At 37.7% G+C, this 20899-nt stretch overlaps 1 protein-coding gene across 1 annotated transcript in view; it reads right to left on the reverse strand.

Moving 5' to 3' along the window:
• Positions 1-20899, reverse strand: part of LOC127873378 (C-1-tetrahydrofolate synthase, cytoplasmic-like) — a 65199-nt gene that overhangs the window by 35913 nt on the left and 8387 nt on the right. The window contains exons 2-4 of the mRNA XM_052417233.1: positions 18921-19005; positions 6821-6934; positions 382-441 (exon numbers count right to left, since the gene is read on the reverse strand). Coding sequence (XP_052273193.1) covers positions 382-441; positions 6821-6934; positions 18921-19005 — 259 coding nt within the window. The remainder of the gene's footprint in view (positions 1-381; positions 442-6820; positions 6935-18920; positions 19006-20899) is intronic.

Genomic DNA, 20899 nt, shown 5'->3' on the forward strand with positions numbered 1-20899 from the left:
TGGACATTTAAACAACACAAGCATTTCTCTTAAGTAATTTAAGATTTTGAACTGTAAGAACGGATGGCAAATTGATAACCATGACACTTCTATGAGATCATTTTTGCAATTGAGGATAATAAATGTTCACCTAAATATTCTAGGTTTCATTTGACACTATAGTATTTGTTAGTTTTTTCTTGAAAATTGTTATTTACACTAAAACCTCAGTATATAGAAAATTAAGCATATCTTTTTAATTTCTCAAACTACTGTCATTAATTTAATTCATTCCTATAGGACTTCTTCCTACAAAACAGAATGTTAACACAATGTTGGTGAACCAATAAAATGTTGTGAATAAGTTTATTGCAGTGGTGCTCTGCATTTCATGCAACTTACCTGAACAATGATGCCATGAACAGTTGGATCTAAATTCAAACGTTCAACAGTCTTTATAATCTGAAAGGATTTAAAGTAACAAACACTCAGAAGCATATTATAGGTATCTGAGTATGGAGTCTTTTGGACTGACGACCCTACTTTTGAAATTAAGGAGTCTAAACAGACTTCAAGGGAGTCCAAAAATAAAGACAATTAAGACAGCTGTATTTTTGGGGTTATAACATTTGTTACTACATGAAGTATTATATTCTCTTTCATGTTTGGTTTCAGATCGAAGTTCAAAGTTACTGCTGTTCAATATTTGTTGTCATTTGTTATCTCACATTACACAATTATTTAACCCTTCGAGAAATATTTAAGTCAATAATAGTAAGCTTTAAACAAGAGCACCGCCTTGCGGGTGCAGACCGCTCATCTATTTTTCTTTTTAAATGTGAAGGGAACAATCTCAATACTTCAATCAAAAAAGATGGATGGGTGGGGTGGAGAGGGGTGTATAGCGTGGAGGTGTGGTAATTTATTACATTATCTTCCAAAAATAAGAAATATATATTTTTTTGGGGGGGGGGAGTCTGTGGGATAGTTGGACGGTCTTTCAAAAATAAAAATAAATATTTTTGTTTTTTAACCATGTTTCCAAACAAAATTGGGGGCGGGGGTTGGGTGGGGTCAGAGGGGTATAGTGTGAGGGTGTGGTCATTTATAAATGATCTTTCAAAAAAAAAAAAACCCATGGGGGATGGTTTGGGTGGAGTCTATTGTAGTATGTCATGTAGGAGTTGTTTTGTCAAAGTATCAATCAAATCTGATCATTAATAACGAAGTCATGGCAATTTTAGCAAAATTTTATTATTTGACCTTGAGAGTAAAGGTCATTCAAAGGTCAAGGTAAAATTCAACTTGCCGGGTACAGTACCCTCATGATAGTATGAAAGTATTTGAAGTTTGAAAGCAATAGCCTTGATACTTTAGAAGTAAAGTGGATGTAAACACAAAATTTGACCATATATTCAAAGTAACAAAGTCAAAAAAGGGCCATAGTTCCATCAAATGACAACCAGATTTATGCAACTTGTTCCATACAGTCCCCTTATGATAATTTGTGAGTGTTCAAAGTCTAAAAGCAATAGCTATGATACTTTAGGAGTAAAGTGGCCCAAAACACAAAACTTAACAAAATTTTCAATTTTCTAAGTATCAAGGGGCCATAATTCTGTCAAAATGCCAGTCAGAGTTACATAACTTTGCCTGCACAGTCCCCTTATGATAGTAAGTAAGTGTCGCAAGTATGAAAGCAATAGCTTTGATACTTTAGGAATAAAGTGGACCTAAACACAAAACTTAACCAAATTGTCAATTTTCTAAGTATAAAAAGGGCACATAATTCTGTCAAAATGCACGCCAGAGTTATCTAACTTTGCCTGCCCAGTCCCCTCATGACAGTAAGTAAGTGTACCAAGTTTGCATGCAATAGCTTTGATGCTTTATGAGAAAAGTGGACCTAAACACAAAACTTAACCAAATTTTCAATTTTCTAAGTATAAAAAGGGCACATTATTCTGTCAAAATGCACGCCAGAGTTATCTAACTTTGCCTGCCCAGTCCCCTCATGACAGTAAGTAAGTGTACCAAATTTAAACGCAATAGTTTTGAAACTTTATGAGAAAAGTGGACCTAAACACAAAACTTAACCGGACGCCGACGCCAAGGTGATGACAATAGCTCATTTTTTTTAATTTAAAATAGATGAGCTAAAAAAACAATAATAAGTTATTTATGCATTTATAGATATGGCTGCTTGCTAAACTCAGAATTAATATTTAAACAAGGGCTGTTTGTAAAACATGCATGCCCCCCATATGGGCTGTCCGTTGTAGTGGCAGCCATTGTGTGAATACGATTTTTGTCACTGTGACCTTGACCTTTGACCTAGTGACCTGAAAATCAATAGGGGTCATCTGCGAGTCACAATCAATGTACCTATGAAGTGTCATGATCCTAGGCAAAAGCGTTCTTGAGTTATCATCCGAAAATCATTTTACTATTTCGGGTCGCCGTGACCTAATGACCTCAAAATCAATAGGGGTCATCTGCAAGTCATGATCAACCTACCTATGAAGTTTCATGATCCTAGGCGTATGTGTTCTCGAGTTATCATCCGAAAACCATTTTACTATTTCGGGTCACCGTGACCTTGACTTTTGACCTAGTGACCTCAAAATCAATAGGGGTCATCTGCGAGTTATGATCAATCTACCCATGAAGTTCATGATCCTAGGCGTATGCATTCTTGAGTTATCATCCGGAAACCATTTTACTATTTTGGGTCACCATGACCTAGTGACCTCAAAATCAATAGGGGTCATCTGCAAGTCATGATCAATCTACCCATGAAGTGTCATGATCCTAGGCGTATGCATTCTTGAGTTATCATTCAAAAACCATTTTACTATTTCGGGTCACCGTGACCTTGACCTTTGACCTAGTGACCTCAAAATCGATAGGGGTCATCTGCGAGTCATGATCAATGTACCTATGAAGTTTCATGATCCTAGGCCCAAGCGTTCTTGAGTTATCGTCTGACAACCACCTGGTGGAGGGACCGACAGACCGACCGACCGAAAGACCGACATGAGCAAAGCAATATACCCCCTCTTCTTCGAAGGGGGGCATAAAAAAACGTTATCTGAGCATCTGTTTTGTTAGTGTCATAGTGAATGGATCACATTGCTTTATTACATTTCTCCATCATATTTCTTAGAAGGTATTATTAATTTAAACACTTACACCATTCAGAACAAAGTATTACCGGTAATTATTGACTATATATGCAAAGAGTTGCATTCGCACATTTTAATCACTTTTAAAGAGTCAATCATTTAAAATTCTAAACGACTGCTCAAACAGCACAGACATGTGAGACAAGTGCATCACTTAATAAAAGTACACCAGAATTTAATAGAGGTTATAGAGACAAGTAACAACAATACATCAGGCATAAAAAGTACAGTCACAATGTCATATCATTGTTATTTACTAACATTTTATGATAATTAATATAGTAAAGTTCATTGCACTAAGTCACCAACAACCTAGAATGTTTATGGGCATTCCATTGTTTTGTTAACAGTTCGGCATATTAACCATGCATTCAAGGTTGTTTGTCTTAAATCTTAACCCTTTCCCACTCAGAAGCAAAGTGAAAATGGATTTGTGAAAACAGCATAAAACCAGAACAGCTTGCGAGTAGCTCACAGTCTGTTCAGGTTTTATGCTGTTTGCTGCTCAACAGTATCTAAGGGTTGGAAATGAAGCCTTAAAAACTTTAATCTAGCAAGAAAGGTCTTTAATTAAATTTAACTAAGGGAATAAAAATGCATCAAATTATGTATTAGAGTGGTAAAGGGTTAATTATGTTTTACTTGCATAACAAGTGCTGTAACTGAAAACTACAGTCAATCTTGTGGATGCGACCACTTGTATTAAGCGACCTTTGTCTTATGCGACCATTTTGAAATCCCACGGAGCTTTTTCCCTATATAATGATATTGTATTAAGCGACTTTTGTCTTACGCGACCAGCGACCGCTGATTTTTGTGTATTTTGATGTCCGAATCTTGAATTAAGTGACCACTAGGAGGTTAAAGTGGTTAATCTATTGATCTTTCAGGGACAAATCCGTGTTAATTGTTTATCTAAGCCGATAAGATGTACTGTTACACCTCTGCTTTGTTTTCACACCAACCATTATGATTATGCTTTGTCTCGTTGACCGGTTCTGACCGGTATTGTTGTAGACTGCGTATCAATTTATCGAGTTGAATAATATAGGAAAGTATTACGCACAGTCTACAGCTTAAATAGTTAACTTTGTGGAACGTTAAGAGACAATGCCGATTTTTCTCGAGTATAGATAACGGTGCAGAAATAATGCACTGTACGCGACATACATTTCCTGAGAAGTGCGGAAAATAAACCATTAATCGGCAACATCTGTCGAAATCCGTACATTACCAATTTGTATTAATGCTATTAAGTAGATATTTGTTAGCCAATCACATTGTTATTTACTTAATAAAGTTTACAATCAGGTCTGTTTGTTTGTTTTTAATTAACGTGTTTTAATTTGTTCAGCTCATTATGTATCATAATCGAGTCAGATTTCCTTAAGTGTACATGCAGAAATTAAAATGTCAAAACGAAAAGTGTAAACGTTGAACGAGAAAATTCGGGTTTTGGAATTGTCAAAGAGTAAAAGTGCACGTAAAATCGCAAATGAGTTTGGAGTCGGTAAAACTCAAATTAGAACATTCTTAAGCGTAAAGCCGAGGGGCTTGAAGACGTGGAAAATAATGTGTCAGGTGAAAAAAAATGCGAAAAATATTTCCTTTTCTATGTTGTTTTTGCAAATAAATATGTACACACAATTTATAATACATGATAATTTAAAATAAGTAAAAAAATAAAACACATTATAAGTAAAATATTGTTTGTGCATTGTGTTTATATCCATTTTATTATAAATGTTAAAATCATTGTTGACAAAAGAGATTGTCCTTCTTATCGATTAAAATTGAGGGTAAGCATTCTTCCAGAATGGCCTTTTTTATTTAAAGACCATTTTATTAAGAGACCACTTTTGATTACTCCCTTGAGTGGTCTCTTCATACAAGATTGACTGTATTTTCATTATCCCCACGCTTTTTGAAAAGCGTGGGGATATTGTAATTATCACTGCCATCCATATGTCTGTCTGTCTGTCCGTCCTGGCCACTATCTCCTCCTACACTATAAGCACTAGAACCTTGAAACTTACACACATGGTAGCTATGAGCATATGTGGAATTTTGATCTGACCCCTGGGTCAAAAGTTATGGGGGTTGGGGCGGGGCCGGGTCAGTTCTTTTCACTGGTTTTTTTAGGTTATTTTAATATAATTTCTTCATTTCTACACTGATTGTCTTCAAATTGATACCGAACCTCACTTAGGACAATACGGTCAATCTCAACTATGTATGGCCCCACTACCAACCCTGGGGCGCCCAGCCCACATAGGCCACGCCCACCCAAAATTGCAGTTTTACTATTATTTCTTCATTTCTACACCGATTCACTTCAAATTGATACTGAACCTTTCTTATGACAATACGGTCAATCTCAGCTATGCATGGCCCCATTACCAACCCTGGGGCACCCCACCCACATAGGCCATGCCCAGCCAAAATTGCCTTTTACTATAATTTCTTCATTTCTACACTGATTCACTTCAAATTGATACTGAACCTCTCTTATGACAAAACGGTTAATCTCAACTATGCATGGCCCCATTACCAACCCTGGGGCGCCCCGCCCACATAGGCCACGCCCACCAAAAATTGCCTTTTACTATAATTTCTTCATCTCTACACCGATTCAATTTAAATTGATACTGAACCTCTTTTATAACAATACAGTCAATCTCAACTATGCATGGCCCCATTACCAACCCTGGGGCACCCCGCCCACATAGGTCAAGCCCACCCAAAATTGCCTTTTACTATAATTTCTTCATTTCTACACCGATTAACTTCAAATTGATACTGCACCTCTCTTATGACAATACAGGCAATCTCAACTCTGTATGGCCCCATTACCAACCCTGGGGCACCCTGCCCACATAGGCCACGCCCATCCAAAATTGCCTTTTACTATAATTTTTTCATTTCTACGATTTACTTCTTATTGATACTGAACTTATCTTATGACAATACGGTAAATCTCAACTATGCATGGCCCCATTACCAACCCTGGGGAGCCCCTGGTTCAAACATGCGGCGTGGGGATACACGTCGGCCTCTGCCGTGCCATTTCTAGTTTCTAACTGAAATTCTAAATGAATGTGAAATGTTGCATGTTTATGGCCCTTTTCCTATTTTATTTTGGTCTTTATACAAACATCTTGATGAACTAAGTAGCAAGCTTTACAACTTAAACCTTTTTGTTATCTTAAAATCTACAAACACTGTTCTAGTACATATTCTAGAATCAAACTTCAGGTTGGCAAAATGCACATAGCCTCCTCCCTGCAATATCACATTAATGTTATTGTAAAATCCTATATACACTTACTTGTAGGGACTTCTTCAAACGTATACGGATATTAATCCTTACGAGTGCTCGATTTACGAATAAAATCTTTATATACAAATGGGTTGCTAATTAAATTACAGAATGTTTGTACAGTATAATTATACATATATCATATGCATGTTTCACAATACTAAATACTAACCAACTCAAAGAGCAATGTCACATTTTCTATATTCACCAACTGCCTATTATATTAATTTAATAGCAAGACTGAAAAGGGAGACAACATTTTCAGGAGCCATAGGGCAAGCAGGAGCATAAGACTTGTCCCCCCTGTATAAGTTAACATTAAGGAATGTAGACCTACATCTTGTTGTGTGGCCGTGTTTGGCAGCAGCACATGTCTGGCATTCACTCCCACCTCGGCAGCATTCTTCAGTTTCTGGCCGATATAAACGGTCGAGTCTTCTCTGCCACCCACCTACAACAGGATGTAGACAGAAATTTATTTCAACCTTTTTTAGCTCCATTGCATTCAAAGTACTTACAACTTATTTGAAACGCTGTAGCGTCCATTTCCTGGGACAAGAACCAGTACTTGGTGTCGATGGGGAGATCTAAAGAACACTGCTACAGTGGGGATCAAACCCCTGACCTCCCGTTAGGATGATACCATGTCCACCATGCCATGGCGACCTATAGACAAACCTAGAGCATGTCACACACAGCGATAAGGAATACCCCCTTATATGTATGCTCTTGATACAATAAAACAGTTATCCCTGGGGTAGGGCCAGTTTTTACACTTGGGACATGGTTGAAACAAGGGACAAAATTGTCACAAAACCAGGTTTTCATTGTGAAAAAAAAATCTGATAAAGGGAGAAAACTCAAACTGAACTTTTGAAATGACCAAAAAAAATTAACCCCCTTTGTAAGTTTTTTTTTTTTTTTTAAATCTATTTTTAGTCGTGGCGACCTTGACATTGGAGATATTGACGTGATTCTTTCGTGGGACACACCGTCCCATGATGGTGAACAAATGTGCCAAATGATTTTAAAATCTCACAATGAATGACATAGTTATGGCCAGGACAAGCTCATTTATGGCCATTTTTGACCTTTGAACTCAAAGTGTGACCTTGACCTTGGAGATATCGACGTAATTATTTCGCGCGACACACCGTCCAATGATGGTGAACAAATGTGCCAAATGATTTTAAAATCTGACGATGAACGACATAGTTATGGCTCGGACAAGCTCATTTATGGCCATTTTTGACCTTTGAACTCAAAGTGTGACCTTGACCTTGGAGATATTGACGTAATTATTTCGCGCGACACACCGTCCAATGATGGTGAACAAATGTGCCAAATGATTTTAAAATCTGACAATGAACGACATAGTTATGGCCCGGACAAGCTTATTCCGCCAGCCCGCCAGCCAGCCAGCCAGCCCGCCCGCATTCGCCAATCTAATAACCAGTTTTTTCCTTCGGAAAACCTGGTTAAAAACACTTTGAAGGTGACCATCATACAATGTTATATACAAATTGGTACACTGTGGTCCCCCTCCGCCCCCCCCCTCTAAAAAAAAAAAGATTTCAAAGCTATTTTGACATTAAAGTCTATATAATTTATGTGATGACCAAGGTGTGGCCAGTTTTCACCCTATCTGGAATGATTTTAACATATTGTGTGAAGGACCACAAAATGATGTTAAACAAGAGATGGGTTTGTCAGAAACACAATGCCCCCTAATGCGTCGCTTTTTTTTCTTTCCGTTGACCTTGAAGGATGACCTTGACCTTAACTTTTCACCACTCAAAATATGCAGCTCCATGAGGTACACATGCATGCTAAATATGAAGTTGCTATGTTCAATATTTCAAAAGTTATTGCAAAACTTTACTGTAATATTAAAGTGTTGTTTTTTTTTTTTTTTTACCTTTGACCTTGAAGGATGACCTTGACCTTTCACCACTCAAAATGTGCAGCTCCATGAGATACACATGCATGCCAAATATGAAGTTGCTATGTTAAATATTTCAAAAGTTATTGCAAAACTTTACTGTAATATTAAGTTTTGGAACAGAATGACAGACAGACAGGCCAAAAACAATATATCCCCGATCTATCGATCCGGGAGCATAAAAACTATATATATTAACCCTCTGGGACTTGAGGTTTAAGAGGAAAAAATAATTTTTTGGCTTATTTCATGCACTTTAATCACACACAAATATTGTTTCTAATCATGAGCTTCCATTTGGACACATAATATTTAGATTATGAAAATTAAAGAAGACCAAAAAACATTTATGTCGACTATGTCTTTTTATTTCCTCGACTGCATCAACTTGTGTACAGTCCTCAGTTCCAGCTGAGGTGGCTTCCGGCACGCCATTGAAGACAAGGTTGTTGCGCATGCACTTTGTCTCCAAATCACAAGTTTGCCCCTGTCTTCTTCTCCAGTGCCTCTAGGGCACGATATTTTACATTTTAGAGACCCTTAGAATTCTCATCAAGTTTTGAGCCCAAATTTGAGCACATGTCTCAGTGTGTTGCACTCGACAGTCAATGTCTTTCACTTTTGTGTCCAGATCCGATACTTTCACAGTGATGGAATAAATGGTCTGTTCGATATGATCTATCGACTAAGAGTTCAGTTGCCAATTCTAAACTTCAATATATGTTACCTTCACCAGAAAATGATTTAATATTATAATTGATTTCTATAATGAATACTTACCGGTACATTATCATTATTAATGATAAATTATAAAAAATCAGTCTAGTTGTTTTCAGTCTGGTTTGGTAGATTATCAAATGAAAGAAACTTTTACATAATATTTTCATAGATAAAACATATTTTGATTTATAGTTTGGAGGGATTTTATATCTCAACAACGGAAAAAATTGTCACAAAACCAGGTGTTCAACAAGGGCTGTTTGTAAAACATGCATGCCCCCCATATGGGCTGTCCGTTGTAGTGGCAGCCATTGTGTGAATACGATTTTTGTCACTGTGACCTCGACCTTTGACCTGAAAATCAATAGGGGTCATCTGCAAGTCACGATCAATGTACCTAAGAAGTGTCATGATCCTAGGCAAAAGCGTTCTTGAGTTATCATCCGAAAATCATTTTACTTTTTCGGGTCACCGTGACCTTGACCTTTGACCTTGTGACCTTAAAATCAATAGGGGTCATCTGCAAGTCATAATCAATCTACCTATGAAGTTTCATGATCCTAGGCGTATGCGTTCTTGAGTTATCATCCGAAAACCATTTTACTATTTCGGGTCACCGTGACCTTGACCTTTGACCTAGTGACCTCAAAATCAATAGGGGTCATCTGCAAGTCATGATCAATCTACCCATGAAGTGTCATGATCCTAGGCGTATGCGTTCTTGAGTTTTCATTCAAAAACCATTTTACTATTTCTGGTCACCGTGACCTTTGACCTAGTGACCTCAAAATCAATAGGGGTCATCTGCGAGTCATGATCAATGTACCTATGAAGTATCATGATCCTAGGCCCAAGCGTTCTTGAGTTATTGTCTGACAACCACCTGGTGGAAGGACCGACAGACCGACCGACCGACATGAGCAAAGCAATATACCCCCTCTTCTTCGAAGGGGGGCATAATTAAACAAGGGCTGTTTGTAAAACATGCATGCCCCCCATATGGGCCCTCCGTTGTAGTGAGAGCCATCATGTGAATATGTTTTTTGTCACTGTGACCTTGACCTTTGACCTAGTGACCTGAAAATCAATAGGGGTCATCTGCCAGTCATGATCAATGTACCTATGAAGTTTCATGATCCTAGCCATATGCATTCTTGAGTTATCATCCGGGCACCATTTTACTATTTCGGGTCACCGTGACCTTGACCTTTGACCTAGTGACCTGAAAATCAATAGGGGTCATCTGCGAGTCATGATCATTCTACCTATCAAGTTTCATGATCCTAGGAATAAGCGTTCTTCAGTTATCATCCGGAAACCATTTTACTATTTCGGGTCATCGTGACCTTGACCTTTGACCTAGTGACCTGAAAATCAATAGGGGTCATCTGCGAGTCATGATCAATCTACCTATCAAGTTTCATGATCCTAAGCCTAAGCGTTCTTGAGTTATCATCCGAAAACCATTTTACTATTTCGGGTCACTGTGACCTTTGACCTAGTGACCTGAAAATCAATAGGGGTCATCTGCGAGTACTGATCAATCTACCTATCAAGTTTCATGATCCTAGGCCTAAGCGTTCTTGAGTTATCATCCGGAAACCATTTTACTATTTCGGGTCACTGTGGCCTTGACCTTTGACCTAGTGACCTGAAAATCAATAGGGGTCATCTGCGAGTCATGATCAATCTACCTATCAAGTTTCATGATCCTAGGCCTAAGCGTTCTTGAGTTATCATCCGGAAACCATTTTACTATTTCGGGTCACTGTGACCTTGACCTTTGACCTAGTGACCTCAAAATCAATAGGGGTCATCTGCGAGTCATGATCAATGTACCTATGAAGTTTCATGATCCTAGGCCCAAGCGTTCTTGAGTTATCGTCTGACAACCACCTGGTGGACGGACCGACAGACCGACATGAGCAAAGCAATATACCCCCCTCTTCTTCGAAGGGGGGCATAAAAAACAATAGTCTGATAAAGGAAGACAATTCAAAATGTGCATTGTTACCCCCCTTGTTTCAAATTCAATCTATTTTTACTCGTGGCGACCTTGATTTCAATTTGAAAAAAAAGTCTGATAAAGGGACACAAATCAAACTAAAAATGTGCATGGTTACTGATAATGTTCATAGTTACCCCCCTTGTTTCAAAATCAATCTATTTTTAGTTGTGGCGACCTTGACCTTAGAGATATCGACGTTATTCTTACGCGCGCCACGCCGTCCAATAATGGTGAACAAATGTGCCAAATGATTTCAAAATCTCACAATGAATGACATAATTATGGCCCGGACAAGCTCATTTAGGGCCATTTTTGACCTTTGAACTCAAATTGTGACCTTGACCTAGGAGATATTGACATAATTCTTTTTAACGACACACCGTCCAATGATGATGAACAAATGTGCCAAATGATTTTAAAATCTCACAATGAACGACAAAGTTATGGCCCGGACAATAAGCTTGTTGCGCCCGCCCGCCCGCCGACATTCGCCAATCTTATAACCATTTTTTTCCTTCAGAAAACCTGGTTAAAAAATGTTTTTGCTTTTTAATGTGTCAATATTTATACAAAGTTTTAGCAGAATGGTACTAAAACTTTTTCTATGTTAGTTTTATTGATAAATGAATACAGCTTAACTTTCAGTATTGCATTGTCTACAAAATGTTTGGTATCAAATATATCTGAAAATCATAATCAATGTTAATCAGTTTTCATGGGATGCCATTCTAAACGCTCGTTACAGCGACAAACAATATCATTTTATGTCATAGTTTGCTGATATACTGTTAATTTTGTCAAAATGAAATGTTGCTTGAAATACATGGGACCCAATTTGATTTAATTTTTTCTAAACATTCGTTCAAACGTGTTCATTCTCTGTGAGAGACATTTTTTCAAGTCCTTAAAAATATCACTGGTTCTGCATAAAACAATGTTATGCCCAGAGGCATAATTAATCTTTGTAAAGGACTGCTACATGATGTAACATACTCAATATAAAACCTGTGACATCTGTGGTTTCAGTGAAGATATATTGCTAATAGTTTGTCTTTATAAAATTAATCACAATCTCATAGAATGTTTATTCTGAAAAAGTGACATTACTTTTGTAATTTCTAAAGTAAGATGATAAACAAGTTTGTGTGTACCAATGGAAAGACCACCAGTATACCCCAACTGACTTCCTATGGGGGGGGGTGGAATAGATAGAATAGGTATGGGCTATAATAAGCAGACAAATACAAATCTAAGTCCACAGATCACCGCCAGGCCTGGCCAGTACCTGTGACACACCATGGAATCTTTTTTTACATTAACCTCGTATCCATCTTATTACCAAAATCAAAAGACCCCAAATGCAATTCATGAGTTCAACGTGCAACAGGTATACTAGTTTAGATGTTATTGTTAAAGAATTACCTAAAATACTCTACTTGGAATATAGCCATTTAAACTTCTATTTAAAAATCATTATTTCATCCACCGAGAATTCAATGTGAATACATAATGTGCTTGACACCTGAATTTGGTTAACTGCTGTCAAAGCAAAACCATTGTGGATTAAACTTATTTATTTGCATTTCAAAATGAGTCTAGAATACAGGACTGTTGTTGAATAATAGTTATACCTGGGCTAAACAGTTTATCTTGCATCTTCATTGTTTGAATGATACTGATAAAGATTCAACATTTAAAGATTAATCAAAGACGCATTGTAAATTTAATGTCCCTAGATCTACTTGTCATCACACACTGGTAAATGCAAAGATTGTTTACAAATGTACAAGCCTATAGAAGCATATTAATCTAATCAGGATTATCTGTAAAGGTCATGACATGAACCAACTTATGATGATCTATATTTCATTCAATCAACTGGTATACATACTTTATAAAATATATTTATTTATTTCACCTTGAACATAATACATGTACTCATTTTTCATTGACTAAACTAGGCCACATGCTGTTTGTGTATTTGTCCATATTAGGACAGTAGTTGTCCATATTAGGACAGTATTAAGACAGTAGTTTTTCATATTCACATGTTTGTCCTTTTTGGGGCCCCATTCCCAACATCAAAAAGATTATATAGTTTTCTACAAAATTAAAAAAAATCCCCGATGAAAAACAGTGAATAAAAAGAGCCCCGCATAACGGGTGCCACGCTCCCCTACAGGTGCAGTATTGAACAAGACTACATTTTGTATTGCCAAGCAATGAAAGTCCCCTACCGGCTCCACCATTGTCAGAAATTCCACCATTGTCAGAATATTTTTGTTGTTGCCAAAGCATCCAGAATTTTTGATGTAGGAACAAAATGAAATGACATGCATAATCTCCATACTGCCATCTATCCATGTTTCGAGTTTCATGATAAAATATTAAGAACTTATTATTTTATCATTTTATCTGGAGCCTGTTATCACAGGATCCAGAAAAGTGTGACAGACGCACAGAGCGCAAACCACAAGTCCCCTCCCGTGAAACCGGTAGGGGACTAATAAATGAAAGCTTGTCAGATTTTTTTTTTTAAGGTCACAGTGACCTTGACCTTTGACCTAGTGACCCAAAACCAAAAATGGGTGTGGCGTGTAGAACTCATCAAGGTGCATCTACATATGAAGTTTAAAAGTTGTAGGTGGAAGCAATTTTAGTTTAGAGCCAATGTTCAAAGCCTTATCAAAATGTTAAGGTTTAGTACGATGCTGACGGCGGACGTCTGACGATGAGCTGGTTATGACAATACTGTAATGCCCCAGCATTATCGTGTTAAGTTAAATATGTAATGTTCATTTTCCTGTTAAAACTAGTTTAAGTCGTACCTATTTGGTACCCCTGAATTGCCACGACAGGCCATATCTGTTCATGAACGCCAGGATGGCCATCCAAAACATTGTATTTGACATGTATCCATGTTGTTTACATTTTACATTACAAAACATGTTTTTACATTGTCCTTAAGCCGTTCTGAAGGAAAAGTAACCAGTCTATTTTTGTATTGACACAGTCTTTTGTTGTTTAAATTCCTTAAGAATAACACTAATTTCATTCACGATGTACAGAATCCATGTTTATGTAAGTGTTTATATACTTTGTATACATAAAATTCCATTCTTAACAGGAATATTAAACTAGTCGCTTGTTTGATGATGTCATAATAAGCCGTGACGTCAACTTTTCGGCACTCATTTTCTGTATTTTCGGCCACAGCCACGGCAATCAGCCACTTGTTTCGGCCATCAGCCACCGGCCTCGTCCTTTGGCCACCCATTAAACGCATGGATGTCACCAATAGAAGATTGAATGCATAAGGAAGTGAGCAACCAAAAGCTGATCAGCACCAGGTACTAAACCAGATACTGGCCCGGTTGAAGAAATTAGAGGATAGAGATGCAACCGGACCGCTTTAGAAAAGGGGTTAAACTGAACATGGAGTGTTATAAATGTAATAACAAGGGTCCTTACGCTCAAGAATGCCCATCCAGGAATGGGATTGAGGAGAAACAGCGATATCCAACTAAGGGCCAAGACGAAGTGAAGCATTTAAACGGGCAAGGACCTTCTCGTGCGCCTGAGGAGAGGTCCATTTATACACGTTAGTCACAGGAAATGAGGGCCAATCAGATAATCAGTACAGTGACAAGATGCCAAAACTTGGGCATAGTGATTTTGACCTTAGTTGGGTAACGGGGTGTACTTTCGGGGTTCCGTTGAAGGGGTGCCGATAGCAATCACGGCTGACACAGGCTCATCAAGGACGTTAATTGCACATAGTGTTTACAGCCAAATACCTGAGTGCAAGAGACCTGTGTTGAAGGGGAGCGCTCCATTGATGGGAGCTGGGGGCTCACCCATCCGTGACTGGGGAACCGCACGGTTAAATCTTTGCTTGGGCAACATGGAGCTACAGTGCGATGCTGTAGTTGCCGAGATAGAGGACCCGGCGCTGCTGGGGTACGATGTCCTAGTGGGCAGTGAACATGGTCCAGCCGACTAACTGCTAAGTAAGGGTGTTGTTGTCCTTGGTGGAGTAGAAATACCGTGTCTTAAGAAAGCAGTTAAGTCTCGTTACAGAAAGGTCATAGTCGCAGAAGACGTCACCGTACCGGCAAAGTCTGAGGCTTTGGTTGATGTTTTCATAGGTCACAGAGAAAGCATTGACGATGATAGCTGAGCTGAGTACATAATAGAAGCAACCGATGGCTTAAAAGACAGGTATCATCTCATGATGGGGGCGACCTTGGTAGATATCAATAAAGCCGTTACTTGTAAGGTAAGGGTTCTCAATCCGGAGGCTGCTGATGTTGCTCTGAAGCAAGATGCTGAGATCACGCGTGCAGAGAGGATAGATAGGGTCGTAAGTGTATTAACAGAGATGGAAAACAAAGGCGAGGAAAGCCTAGCAAGGGTTCGCATGGTCCAGTTAAGGAATCCCCAGTCGTCTCCTGCGGATGTTATGTTTCCCAAAGCGAGCGAAACAGATGTCCCTGTCCATCTGACAGGGTTGTATACGAGATCAACGCTGGGTAAAATGGACGCCGAAAAGAGCATGGTAGCTGGCTTATTGGTCAAGTACAGTGACACCTTTTCGAAGGATGATTGGGATATGGGTCTTAAGCATTTGACAGAAAACCCTATTAACACTGCTCCGGTTAAGCAGCGCCCACAGCGGGTTCCGTTGGCCTACGCTGACGATGAGAGAAATGCCATCGAGATACATGAGATACACATTCATGCCAAATATCAAGTTGCTATCTTAAAAAGTGAAAAGTTATGGCCAATATTAAAGTTTTTTTCGGACGGACTGACTGACATACTGACGGACAGTTCACCTGCTATATGCCACCCTACCGGGAGCATAAAAAATATTTTTCTGGGATGGGGGTGAGGGGGGTATAGTGTGAGGGTGTGATGTCATTTATGAGATGTTTTTAATTTAAAAAAAATGGGGGGGGATTGAGGGGGGATTTGAGGGGGGGGCGTGGGGGATGGTTTGGACGGAGTCAATTGTGGTATGTCAGGTAAGAGTTGTTTTGTCAAAGTATCAATCGAATCTTATCATAAATAAAGAAGTTATGGCAATTTTAGCAAAATTTAATAATTTGACTTTGAGAGTAAAGGTCATTCAAAGGTCAAAGTAAAATTCAACTTGCCACGTACAGTACCCTCATGATAGCATGAAAGTATTTAAAGTTTAAAAGCAATAGCCTTGATACTTTAGAAGTAAAGTGGATCTAAACACAAAATGTAACCATATATTCAATGTTACTAAGTCAAAGAGGGCCATAATTCCGTAAAAATGACAACAAGAGTTATACAACTTGACCTTTACTGTCCCCTTATGATAGTTTGCGAGTGTTCCAAGTATGAAAGCAATATCTATGATACTTTAGGGGTAAAAAGGACCAAAACACAAAACATAACCAAAATTTCAAGTATAAAGGGGCCATAATTCCATCATATGCCAGTCAGAGTTACATAACTTTGCCTGCATAGTCCCCTTACGATAGTTAGTAAGTGTTGCAAGTATGAAAGCAATAGCTTTGATACTTTTGGAAAAAAAGTGGACCTAAACACAAAACTTAACAAAATTTTCAATTTTCTAAGTATAAAAAGGGCACATAATTCTGTCAAAATGCCAGTCAGAGTTACATTACTTTGCCTGCACAGTCCCCTTATGATAGTTAGTAAGTGTTGCAAGTATGAAAGCAATAGCTTTGATAATTAAGGAATAAAATGGACCTAAACACAAAACTTAACCAAAATTTTCAATTTTCTAAGTATAAAAAGGGCACATAATTCTGTCAAAATGCACACCAGAGTTATCTAACTTTGCCTGCCCAGTCCCCTCATGATAGTAGGTACGTGAACCAAGTTTGAATGCAATAGCATTGATACTTTATGAGAAAAGTGTACCTAAACGCAAAACTTAACCGGACGCTGACGCCAAGGTGATGACAATAGCTATTTTTTTTTCAAAAAATAGATGAGCTAAAAAATGAAAAAAAAATTAAAAATTTTGGGAGTGGGATTCTGGGAGAGGGGGGGGGGGGCGTGTGGGGGATGGTTTGGATGGAGTCTATTGTGGTATGTCAGGTAAGAGTTGTTATGTCAAAATATCAATCAAATCTAATCATAAATTAGGAAGTTATGGCAATTTTAGCAAATTTTAATAATTTGACCTTGATAGTCAAGGTCATTCAAAGGTCAAGGTAAAATTCAACTTGCCACGTACAGTACCCTCATGATAGCTTGACAGTATTTGAAGTTTGAAATCAATAGCCTTGATACTTTAGAAGTAAAGTGGATCTAAACACAAAATGTAACCAAATATTCAAAGTTACTAAGTCAAAAAAGGGCCATAATTCCGTCAAAATGACAACCAGAGTTATGCAACTTGTCCTGTACTGTCCCCTTATAAAGTTTGAGAGTGTTTCAAGTATGAAAGCAATATCTATGATAGGAGTAAAGTGGACCAAAACACAAAACTTAATCAAATTTTTCATTTCTAAGTATAAAGGGCCCATAATTCTGTCGAAATGCCAGTCAGAGTTACATAACTTTGCCTGTACAGTCCCCTTAAGATGGTTAGTAAGTGTTGCAAGTATGAAAGCAATAGCTTTGATACTTTAGGAATAAAGTGGACCTTAACACAAAACTTAACAAAATTTTCAATTTTCTAAGTATAAAAAGGGCACATAATTCTGTCAAAATGCCAGTCAGAGTTACATAACTTTGCCTGCACAGTCCCCTTATGACAGTTAGAAAGTATCGCAAGTATGAAAGCAATAACTTTGATACTTAAGGAATAAAATGGACCTAACCACAAAACTTAACCAAATTTTCAATTTTCTAAGTATAAAAAGGGCACATAATTCTGTCAAAATGCACGCCAGTGTTATCTAACTTTGCCTGCCCATTCCCCTCATGATAGTTAGTAAGTGTACCAAGTTTGAATGGAATAGCATTGATACTTTCTGAGAAAAGTGGACCTAAACACAAAACTTAACTGGACGCCGACGCCAAGGTGATGACAATAGCTCATTTAAAAAAAAACAAGGGACAAAATTGTCACAAAACCAGGTTTTCATTGTGAAAAAAAAATCTGATAAAGGGAGAAAACTCAAACTGAACTTTTGAAATGAACAAACAAAATAAACCCCCTTTGTAAGTTTGTTTTTAAAAAAAATCTATTTTTAGTCGTGGCGACCTTGACATTGGAGATATTGACGTGATTCTTTCGTGCGACACACCGTCCCATGATGGTGAACAAATGTGCCAAATGATTTTAAAATCTCACAATGAATGACATAGTTATGGCCAGGACAAGCTCATTTATGGCCATTTTTGACCTTTGAACTCAAAGTGTGACCTTGACCTTGGAGATATCAACGTAATTATTTCGCGCGACACACCGTCCAATGATGGTGAACAAATGTGCCAAATGATTTTAAAATCTGACAATGAACGACATAGTAATGCCCCGGACAAGCTTGTTCCGCCTGCCCGCCAGCCAGCCCGCCAGCCAGCCAGCCAGCCCGCCCGCATTCGCCAATCTAATAACCAGTTTTTTCCTTCGGAAAACCTGGTTAAAAACCTGGTTAAAAATAGATGAGCTAATAAAATGGAAAATATTGTTAAAAAAATTAAATCACTTATAGCATGCATATCACTCATACATGTAACTTAAAATTGTTAACAATTGATCAGTAACAAAAAAAAATCAAAAGGCTTAAAGAATACGCATAAATTTCACTTTACCTGCACGATGGCTAGTCCAGGTTTGAAGCTTGGAAACTGCCCTTGTATCTCCAATATCTCTTGCTTGATTTTGTCACGAATCTCTCTGTAAACATGAGATGATGGCATATATGGTAAAGGGTGTTGTTGTTTTCTAGGCATGTATGTACCAACTGATTCTTAGACTTAAGTTAACAATTAAGAATATTCTTAGAATTTTTATGTTTGAAGAAATATTTAAAAGCAGGGCTTTTTTCTTAATTTGGGAAAAGGGCCTGGCCTTCCATTATGGGAAAAAAATATCGACAAAACTCATACAGGGGAAAAAAAATCCCAAAGTAAGCTTAAAATTTGGAGAAAATGGCATCATTTAAAGACATTCTCTTGAGGAAAGGGCAGGGCTCAACAATTTTTTTTCCAGCAACTTGCCCTGCAGGGTCAGTAGCTAAGAATTTTCACTTGCCCTGCTTAAAGATGTACTTGCCATGCAATTTATTGAAAAAATGCAATAATCAGTAACTAATATGTTTTATTGCGATTTTCTATTGGAAAATATCTGGTAAATATTTACAACAAAAGTTCTCAAGAATTTCAAGAGACACAAAAATTCGCCATTTTTTAAATAATGTATCAAATAAAATTTGGCATTTGTTACTATTTAAAAATGTGATGAAATAACATCTAATCTGGTGTTTTTCCCCCCCCCACTTAACACGTGTAAATCAGGTCTGACGTGATGTTCATGTTTTTATACAACACAAAATACATCCACACTTTCCATTATACTGGTCCCTCATTGAATATAACCGTTGATTCCGTTGACTATAATATATAGAGTATGCAATAAATAAGGGGAGGTAACCAATTTAACTTCCCATTCGACATTATACATGTCTGCATATTTTTCGCGTGCTTTTTATTGAGACAAAGGATAAAGCACTGTTAATTTTATACGTTATAATTTGTTAATGTCGCGTTAGCATTAAAATTCGGATGCGTAAGGGGAACAGGACTAATTTTAGCGCAGCGTGCAATAATCAACATAGTTATTACGGTTAATTTTTAATCTCCGATTAAACCTTGTTTTGTTTGGTAAAGATGTGTTAAAACTTAAAATTTTAATCTTTTTGTCCAGAAATGACACTCGCCCTGCAGGACGAGCGCTGCCGGAATATTTTCACTCGTTTGGAGCCGATTTCTACTCGTAATTACGAGTGGGTGAGTGGATTTGTCGAGCCCTGGGTAGGGGGCCTTTATAAGGCCTAGCTTTGCTGAAGAGGGCAAAAACGCCCTGAAAATTTAACTCTACCACATTATGTCTCATCTAAACTTACAACATTCTTTATTAATTTTATAAACAAGAGGGCCAAGATGGCCCTAGTTCGCTCACCTGAGAGGAGTCGGTTCATTCAATCTTTACCAAACGTCAAACTTGACCTAGATATTGTCCAGACAAACATCCTGGTCAAGTTTCATCATTATTGAACCAAAACTCTGGCATATGGAGTGTTTTTGTTTTTGTAAGATTTGACATGGTGATCTATATTTTGAGTTGACCCCCCCTTACCAAACATCAAACTTTGCTTACAAAAATAAATATTATGACCAAGATCCATAAAATCTGAAACAAAATTGTGACCTCTAGAGTGTTTACAAAGATTTTGTATAATATAATGAAAATTTGGACAATCTAAGGGCAATAATTATGGCATTAATAATGTGATATATATAAAACCAATCTTTGTACCAAGTTTCATGATAATTGGGCAAAAATTGCGACTTATAGAGTGTTCACAAGCTTTTTTTACTATATAAATATAAGAAAATTGCCCCCCCCCCCCCCCGGCTGCCATGTTATTCAACTGACCGGAACCATTTTCAAACTCAACTCTCATATCAAGGAAACAAATGTTCTGACCAAATTTCATGAAAATTGGGCCAAAAATGTGACTTCTAGAGTGTTCACATGTTTTCACTATATACATATAAAAAAATGCCCC

This window comes from Dreissena polymorpha, chromosome 3 (genome assembly GCF_020536995.1).
Source record: "Dreissena polymorpha isolate Duluth1 chromosome 3, UMN_Dpol_1.0, whole genome shotgun sequence".
In the NCBI taxonomy this organism is placed as follows: Eukaryota; Metazoa; Mollusca; class Bivalvia; order Myida; family Dreissenidae; genus Dreissena; species Dreissena polymorpha.